General features: G+C 47.1%; 1 protein-coding gene across 1 annotated transcript in view; it reads right to left on the reverse strand.

Moving 5' to 3' along the window:
- DIS3L2 (DIS3 like 3'-5' exoribonuclease 2) overlaps positions 1–7878 on the reverse strand; it is a 182270-nt gene extending 174392 nt beyond the window's left edge. The window contains exons 1-2 of the mRNA XM_053951730.1: positions 7821–7878; positions 4703–5422 (exon numbers count right to left, since the gene is read on the reverse strand). Of these exons, the coding sequence (XP_053807705.1) occupies positions 4703–5399 (697 nt within the window). The 5' untranslated portion in view covers positions 5400–5422; positions 7821–7878. The remainder of the gene's footprint in view (positions 1–4702; positions 5423–7820) is intronic.
- Positions 7879–9174: the final 1296 nt, after the last annotated feature.

Below are 9174 nucleotides of genomic sequence, written 5' to 3' on the forward strand. Positions count from 1 at the left end.
TCCTAGGACCAACACCACACTGACAGGCATAGTTACCTGCACTACATAATGGGGGCTAGTGAGAAGAAAAAAAATAGTTAAAAAAAAAAAAAGCAGGTTAACAGCAACAAGTATTTCCACTGAGGAACATTTTCACCTAAGCACTAGTAGGTGAAGGAAGCTCCTTCATTCACAGAGGTGAGAGCTTTGCTGCCAAATGCAAGGGCTCCTGCTGCAGCATGGTGTGCTCAGGGCTCTGGTAAAGGGCACAGAAGACAGTTATTAGATCACATATAAAAAACACAGACCCTGCAAGGGCAAGATCTCATCTCCCCAAGAGAGGATACATCAGATATTAACTCACATACTATAGCTGATGTTTGCCAAAAACATTAGTTGCACAAGATTCAGGAATGCAACATTTTTTCTATCAAAAGCAAGAGAAATTTATGTTTGTGATGACGTTGCTAAACCATTAGAGAAAGGAGCATTCTATTTTTCATGTGTTTTTCATACTTTTCATTTCTCAGATGGGGCCATACAGTAAATCCAGTTTTCCCTTCTCTCCCATATCTTATTACTATGATTAACGTCATCTAAGGAACATTACATTGAACCTGGCAAGATTAGTTACATTTTAAAGATTTCCACAGCAACCAACATTCTCCATTTATTGAGCTGATTCCATAGCCTTTAGTAGATTGCTGGCTCATGCTTACTGGTGCCAGACAGGGAGATAACAGCATTCTTGAGAACTGAATTCCACCACACAAGAATTGGAAGACTCAGACACTAAAAAGTATCATTATCTCAAATTAGCATTACAGAAAGGAAAAGCAGAAGCTGTGGTTCTTACTCCAAAGTCCCCCCAGAGAAACAAAGGCAAACACACAATTATACTGCAGTACTATGAGAAGAAAAAATACCTGAGATTTTGCCATCTTATTAAGGCTGATATTTCTTGAGCAGCTGTGCCCATCAAACACACGGGGAAGCCAATCCAGGATATTTCCTTTACCTATCCTGAACCTTTTAAATGTCAAGATTGCAGCCACAAGCACAACACCACCATCCAACAGCAACAATTGTTTTTAAAGCTCTAATGCTCAACACCAGCCTGCTTGCCAGCACCACTCCTCTGTGGAAGCTGCCCAAGTTGGTTAAGTAGCACAGGCTGGGCAAATAAATGCCAAGTGTCAGAAAGATGATAAATCAGAAAGGGCTGTGGAAATCTTCCACTGTTTCAGATGTGGCATGTTGTTACCCAGGAATTGTCTGCTTCTACTAAGGGGGCATGTTGACCCTAACAGATGGGCAAGATGCCTCCATCACATCATAAACCTATGAAGTTTTTAGTGAGAGGAGCCTCAGGAGGATACCTAGGGAAGCTGACAGTGTTCTCCCCAAGGAAGCTGTCTGCAGATACACACTGAGTGTATCCAGCCCTGCAAAATCTGAACCTATTTCAGAGCAATCAGCCTTGACCAGCATCCTGCTCCACCCAAGCTTCAACATCAACAAAGCCAACTCATTCCTAGGTAGTCCAGCTCCCAAGATCCTCTGAAATCAAGTATGGCTGGGAGATGGTATTCCATGTTTGGAGGACAGTCCTTTCCTGAAGATGTCTGATTTCTAGGCTTTCCAGCAGACCTGGGAATGTGCTATCAAAAAGCAATTCTCCCTCAAAAAACAGGCTAGCAAGTGCATGTCCTCAAAATGCAACTGAAATCTTGCTCTCCCAAATAAAACACAGCACTTGTTCTAAACTACTTATTGACAAAGCAAAGCATCACAAATATTGAAATTCCACATAGCAGCCATGCAAATCTCAACTCCTAGCATGTGACAGACAGATGCTGCAGAAAAAGTCAGCACCTCTGTCCTCAAGAAAAAGGTTTTAAGCCCTTTTATGACAACAATTTCAGTCAGTCTGAAAGAAGATTTTGTTTACTAACTATGGATTGAAATGGAAAAACGCTAAGAGCCTTTGATCAAAGCCAGAAAACAAACCAAGGGACTTGATAATTTTCTGTTAAGGAAGTTTAAACTAAATTTTAGCACCCAAAGAATCTAGAGCATTGGAGATTTAAGGGAAAATACCAGGAGAAAAATTGTATTAGATTAAAAACTCTAAGCATCACAATTTAAAGTGACATTTTAGGATTATTTTCTGGTTTACTGGGTTTTGTTGGGAAGAAACCTGAGAGCAGGAGGTTTTACGGTGATTCTCCTTGCAGAGGTTAAAACTGCACAGAAGGGAGCAACTGTGGGATTCCTCTATCTGCAGCTTTGGTTTCCCAAATCCAAGAGTGGTGATGCCATAGAGGGAATCCAACCTGCAGTCTCATGACTATGTCATGTTTCACACAAGGGACAACGAAGTTCTGTTCACACTCAGCTCTCTCTACTGCAAAGCCTCCAATAGTTAGGAAAAGCAGTTTCTCTATGGAACTCCAGACAGGAACATCAGCAGAATTGAGCTCCAAGGCTCAGAGATACCTGCTTAGGGGTCCATAAACCCCTCTGCTTTCCTCTAAGGCCAGAGCAATCACTCTGCCACTGAAAGTACATTAACAGGGACCAGTCCCTTGCTGCCTACAGCCTGCCTCAGGGCACTCAAAGGGTTTTCACTGATCACTATATCTGCCTTCACTATTAGTTCTGTCAGTTTTAGGGTCATTGCAAACCATGGCTAAGCCTGAGCTGAAGAGCTGTTAAGAAGAGGACAATGAAATGAAATGGTATAAAGAGAGATGCTTGCCTTTGAGATTAGCTCAAAGAGCCTTTTGGAAAGCCTACAACAGTCTGAAGAGAGCTAATTTGTGAGGAAATGTCACTTCTGAAAAGATGATATGCCTCGCTCTTATGGCAGAAGCAATTCTTGCCATCACAGCTTCACAAGCCTTGATTTAAACTGATCAAACCAGACACCTGCCTATGCAAAGTAATATGACTTATATCAGCATCAAGAGAGAAATACAAGCTTTGAAGTGAGAAAATATTAATCTGATACTGTGATGTGTGAGTTCTTATACCTAAGCACTTGCCTACTGCAAAATCTTCATTTCACTTAAACAAGAGTCCTAAAATACACTCAGACTGAACAGCAGAAAAGACATTTCTCTGAAACAAGTGACATATTTATTTTTTCCTACTTCTTTCCTCCCCAAGAAACTGTTTTCACATCCCTGCAAGCTTTCTGGAGGGTAACCAGTCACAGCTGCAGAGGAGGGTGGCCAGGGAGGCATACAGGGGAAGAAGAGGAAAGGTGTCACTGCTGAGCAAATAACTTTCCAATAATCTTTCCCACAGTGTGAGTTTTCCACATGGGAAGTCAAACACAAGGGTCAACATTTTCTGCTTTCAGTGTTTACACTAAACAAACAACCTGTTTTTAAAGGGGTTGTGCAACCCCACTTCTAACCAGAGCAGGAGGCCACTGGGGGTGTTTGCTTTTGAAAGCCAGGCTATTTTTATTTTATCCATGTAGGCACCTGTAATTTTCCTGGATATAAACTCTATGCCTTTGAGACTCTTCATCTGTCATCTGCTCTTCCTACGCTTCAAAAGCTGAAGGAAGTGAAGTCTATTATGACAGGCTAGCACAACAAATAATGTTACAATGAACCATATAAAAAAAAAAAAGCCCTCCCAAAAATCAAGCTCATCAACAAATTTTACCATAATCTGCATTAAATCTCTATCTGTGATCAGTCGTGCAAGCACCCATGGAAGTTTACTAACTTTAGCACATTATGTATCACCACAATCTCAAAAATAACCCAGAAAAAAGCATATTACTTGCCCCTCTTGAGTCTTAGGGCTTAGTTTTTAAGACTGATTTAGCTAAACAGCTATTTAATTTTCAGTTTAAGAGTTGCGATGGGCCTTAGGCTGATCTTATCCAGCCAAGAAATCCATCTCTTTTGTACTTGTTACAGAGAATTTAACATGGTGATATTTATGAGTTCCTTCTGTAGTAGTGCATAAGATCAGGCTATTGAAGTATTTCAGCATAAATAACTTTCAAAGAAAGTTTTAACCCATTACATTGAAAAATTAAATTTAAAGTGTCTGGTTTTGGTTCCTTGTTCATGCTGTGTTCTGGGGTTCTTTTAATAAAAATTTTATTTATGTTCCTAAGTAGGCTTTTTGCCTTGAACACCACATTTAAGAGGCACATTCACTTTAGTACTGCAAAATGTGGTCTCTGTTACTAACACCAAAATTTCCTGGAGTCAACACTCTTTATCAGGAATTGGCTAATACACAGACATCTTAGCCCCTGAGTATTGGATTTACCTGGACCAAAAGCAAACCAGTACTCCAGACTCAAAGAAGCAATGCAAAGAAAAGCATGACTGTGCCCTGAGTCAGCTCAGATCCAGTGGTCTTATTAATTTGGACTCTACACCACAGAAATTGGGCTCTTCTAGACCTGAGCTGATCCGAGCTGATGCTGGAAGCAGCACAGCCACAGTCACAGAGTTTAGGCCAGGGAATTAGGTCCTGCCAGCACCAAGCTGGCTCCACATGAAGGCATTTGCACATGCCACATGGCTTACTTGTAAACCAGGACAAAGCCACCCACAGGTAACCAAGGGCTGACTAACTTGGACAGAGCAGGACTGGCTCCTGTTAACTCATTCATGACTAACACATTGCATTCAATTCCACAGTAATTGTAGCAAATGGACCAAACAATTCATCAGAGTGAACTCACCTTGGGCTTGACCTGGAGACAAGTGACTGTTTTTTCTGGCATTCACTGCCAGCACATCCTCACCAAACTGTTCAGTCAACAAGTGTCCAGCTGCTGTATCAACGTTGGCAGGATATCTGCCTCGTTTCTTATGTTTCTTCCTCCACGTGTCCTCCTCCTCCCTCTCATCAGAACCAGAAGATTTCTGCAGAGCCCCTCGGTGTCTCAGGCTGTTTGATGCTCTCCCACCAAGGCTGTCACTCACATTTAACAGGCCAGATGCAGCCCCATGCTGATACACATAATAGTCTTCCTCCACCTCCAAGTCTCCCTCTGGACTAGCAATGGCATTTTTTTTAAGAGAACATCTGTTCAGAGCACTTTGGGGTTTATCGTTCTCAAACCCAGGCAGGGGCTGTTCCAGGTGAGATGTTCTGACTGGTGAATAGCTGTGTATGTTTATCCCGTTCCTGACTGGATTATCCTTCACCAGGCCTCTCCTCAGAGGCAGGTCCAGATCCAAGCTGGGGTCATTGGAGAAGCCTTCTTCCAGCTGCATCTTCTGTGCAATGTGGTTCAGGTAGGACTGGAAGCGGCCGCTGTGGTGCTTTTGCACGAGCCTGGTGTAGGCGTTCTTCTGGGAAGCAGCTGCCTTGCTCAGTCCCTCCTTGGCACCTTGGGCAGAACCCGCACTTCTCACATGCCCCAGCTGATCCATAGTGCAGTGAAAGGCCCAAACTTCTGAGAGTTACAAACAGATACAGAGGAAAACAGGTTTATTTTCCTGAAACAAAGTGTCAAATAATTGATTACATCAAATGACACAAAAGTATAAAATTTTTGCAGAAAAGGAATTCTGGTTTTGTAAATCACTCCAGTGTGGGGAAGTGAAGTTTCAAAATGTACTCAACATCTGCCCTGCACCAAATCCCTGTCCATAATCTAAGAGTGACCACAGCCCATAACCTGTACCTGCCCACACACCACATAAAACAGGGATTTTGTCCCACCCAAATACACAGGATTCCTTTAATCTGCTCTTCCTTGCCTTTGAAAAAGCCAGGAAAACTAATGCAGCAACTGGCAGACTGACCAGAAGCACCAGTTTAGTGGTTATCAGAAGCAAAATCTTGTCATGTCCAGCCTGGAGTCCTCAAAAATAATTGCATCCTTACTGAAGCTCTTCACTGTTGCTGTCAAAAGCAAACACTGCCTGTCACCTCCCTCCCACAGTGACTGACACTTCTCCATTGTACAGGACAATGTTCAAACACCAAGACTACCCATTTCAGCTTGTCTTTTTAGCCATGAACTCCCTTCCAGTGCAACAGAAGTAAAATAATAATTATCTTGCAAGAGCTCCTAATTCTTACTGGCTGAGACACACTGCCTGCAGCTCCATCCAGCACCAGTTTCTGTAGATGGTGTCACATCTCCACCTTTGCTGCACGAGTATCAAACTTAAGCAGATCAAGCATCTTTCAATCCTTTTTCAGGTGCTTCACTTTTAAGCTTTTGGAGCAAAACAATCTACTAAATTATGCTCAGCTATTTTGAGGTAAATTACAAGTATAGACAGGACATGGCAATGATTTTTGCTGTATGTAAAATCAAAGAAGAATATAAGAATTTCTTGATATTGGAGACCAGTGCAACTGCTGGCTTCTGCGTGTTTTCATAAAAATGCCTCTTTTTCACTTCAGGACAAGATTGAAGCTGAACAGCTGAATTTCACCCCAGCTGTTACATGAAGAATTTCAGGGCTCACTGTCATCTCTGCTATCCCAGAACCATGGGGCACTGGACTCTAAATAAAGGATACTGCCTATTATACCTATCCCTTCCCTTCTCTAAGCACAGGGATGTTGGCAGGACAGAATACAGAGATCAGCAAAAGTGAAATTTATATTTGCTTCCCTACTCCCACCATGCTTGGAATTTTTCTTTGCCCTTACTCAGCTCTCTTCTCCCTTTCACTGTTGTTGCAGAGAGGATAAGCACCCAGGCAGTCTCCTCGGTGCCCACCCTGCCTGGGAATGGGGCATTACCCGGCAGGGACCAAGGGCTGCAGAGCCAGCTCCTCCTCGGCGTGCCTGCTCCGGCCCTTTTGGAGAAACAACGCGCGGTGCGCCGGGATTTACTTCAGTAATTGGGCACGGATGTGAGCAGGCTTCACGGTGCAAAGCAAAAATTAAAAATCCCTGAACAAATAGGAAAAATTCATTATGTGGTTTGTGATTCTTGTTCCTAAGATTTTCCATTGGTTCTGGCCAACAGCTAAACTCTTCTAACAGACTGACCTGCTACCGAGCTATTACCAAACACACACGGGTAGCCCTACACGAGCTTTAACGTCACCTTCTCCTGTTGCCAATGAAACACAAGCAGATAACATTTATAAAAGCCAGTGAGACTACTCTCCAAACAATGGTTTGGTTCCAGGAGACAGGAATTTGTCATTCTTGTTTACCGGTAAAGAACAAACATTCACAGGTTGCCTTCACAGTATTTTCTACGACTTTAACCACGTTAGCAGTCAGTAACTGCAGCACTGAAAAAGATACAAGCCCCTATGCATTACAGTTTCATTACCGGTCTCCTGCGGGCAACCAGGAATTGAAATATTCCCAAGAGAGCGGAGGGAAGGCAGAGGTGGGTACAGGTATGTCTGCCGTGCCTGGGCACGGTGATGGGGACGAGTGAAATGCCACGAGGGACGCGCAGAGGGAGGACACTCGCTGAGCCGGGCTCAGGATGAAAGCCGCCCCTGTTATTGTCACCCGGCTGGTTCTGGGGATCACCACTGGCCTCCATCCACGCCCCCCGGGGTGTCCAACTCCCCAGCCGGCGCTCCACCTCCAGCAGCACAGAACCCCCGTACGCTCGGCACCAGCAGCAGCCCCTCGCCCGCCGCCTCTCCTGCCAGGCGCCCCCGGCCCCTCGGGAGCGCGGCCCGGGCCGCCAGCGCGCTCCTGCCGGGCCCGGAGCGGCCGGACGGGACAGCGAACTGCGGGGCCGGGCTGCGGCAGCGCTGCCACCGGGCTGACCGGGGCTGAGCGCCGCCGGGCCGGGCTCCGCAGTCCCCTCTCCCCTGCCCGGTCCCTGTCCCGGCCCCGCTCCCGACCCCCGCCCCGCTCACCGGCGCCGAGGCCGCTCCGCTCCGTTTGAATGTCCCAGCGCCCCGTCCGCTTCCGGGGCAGCGGCGCCTACGGGCCGCGGCGGGGCCCAGAAGGGCTCAGCGCGAAGCGCTCGCTCCGCACCCGGTGCGACAGGGCGGGCGGGGGCTCCCCGGCGGCGGCTCGGGGGTCCCAGCCCCGCTCCCTGCACTGGACACAGGGCCCCGGGGGCCGGCTCCGGGGGAAGGGGAGCCTCCAGGCAGCCTTGGGCTCCTCTCGGCCAGGCACAGCCTGTGAGGCTGGGAGCCCACCGCGGGCTGAGCCGGGGCATCGCGGGGACGTGGGAGGCAGGAGATGCTGCCCCCCAAGCCGGACTGTCCCCAGCCTGCCGGGTTTGCAGCCACCGGGATCCATGGGGTTTTTTGGCAGCCACCTGCTTCCAGCCGGGGCCAGCGGAGTCTCCTGGGATGGGTTGCTCCAGCTTGAGGCCAACGCTCCAGCTTCATCCAAATTTGTAGCCAGATCAGTGAAAATAGCACCGGTTAGCTGATCTAATATTGTAAAGATCTGAGTCTGGTGTTGTTCCCGAGGAAACTCACAGCTTTGCAAACACCTGTACCTCCAAAAGTCCCATGGGGAAGCCTCCTTCAGCACCCACATGGCCTCACCTGCCACGCAGAGAAGAGCAGGCTCCAGGATCCTGTTCCCTGAGCTCTTTAGATCCTGTTCCCTGAACTCTTTAGATCCTGTTCCCTGAGCTCTTTGGGATCCTGTTCCCTGAGCTCTTCCTGCTCCCCTGGCGCTGGAAGTTGGGCAGCAAGCAAACCTGCTGATCCCCTGCTCACCCACGCGACAGCGGCCAAGGAGTGACCAGCCCTTGGTGCTGAGCAGCAGGGCCTGACCTCCTCCAAATCGGAGCCTGTGGATCAGAGGGTGTCATTAAAGCGTGAGACCAGAGTCAAGAGCTGGCACTTTTATTGCCTCCTGGTTCTGTGACCACAGACCTCTCACAAGGCTTTACAGCAGAGTCAGACCCAGGCTTTGGCTGACTGAGAATGTGTAGTTTGGTCACTCTGGCGTTACCTGCAAACTCAGGCTGTGCTGCCAAAGAATTTCAACCAGAAGAAAATCTGGAGAGCAATAAACTGTCCTATGGCAGTCAATTGACCCCCCAGTCAATCAATCCCATTTGAGCTGTCTGCCTGGAGAATGCCCTCAGTAGATGGAGGAAGGATCCAAAGGGACCTGAACTGGAGTCTCCAGACAGGGTTCTGATGGGGAAAGGCTCTGTTTTGTCTTCGCTATGGGAGGAGCTTCTGAGCAGGCATCCATGCTGCCCCTTCACTTGGCATGGGGAAGACGCTGGCCCCATGGTCC

Source organism: Vidua chalybeata, chromosome 10 (genome assembly GCF_026979565.1).
Source record: "Vidua chalybeata isolate OUT-0048 chromosome 10, bVidCha1 merged haplotype, whole genome shotgun sequence".
NCBI lineage: Eukaryota > Metazoa > Chordata > Aves > Passeriformes > Viduidae > Vidua > Vidua chalybeata.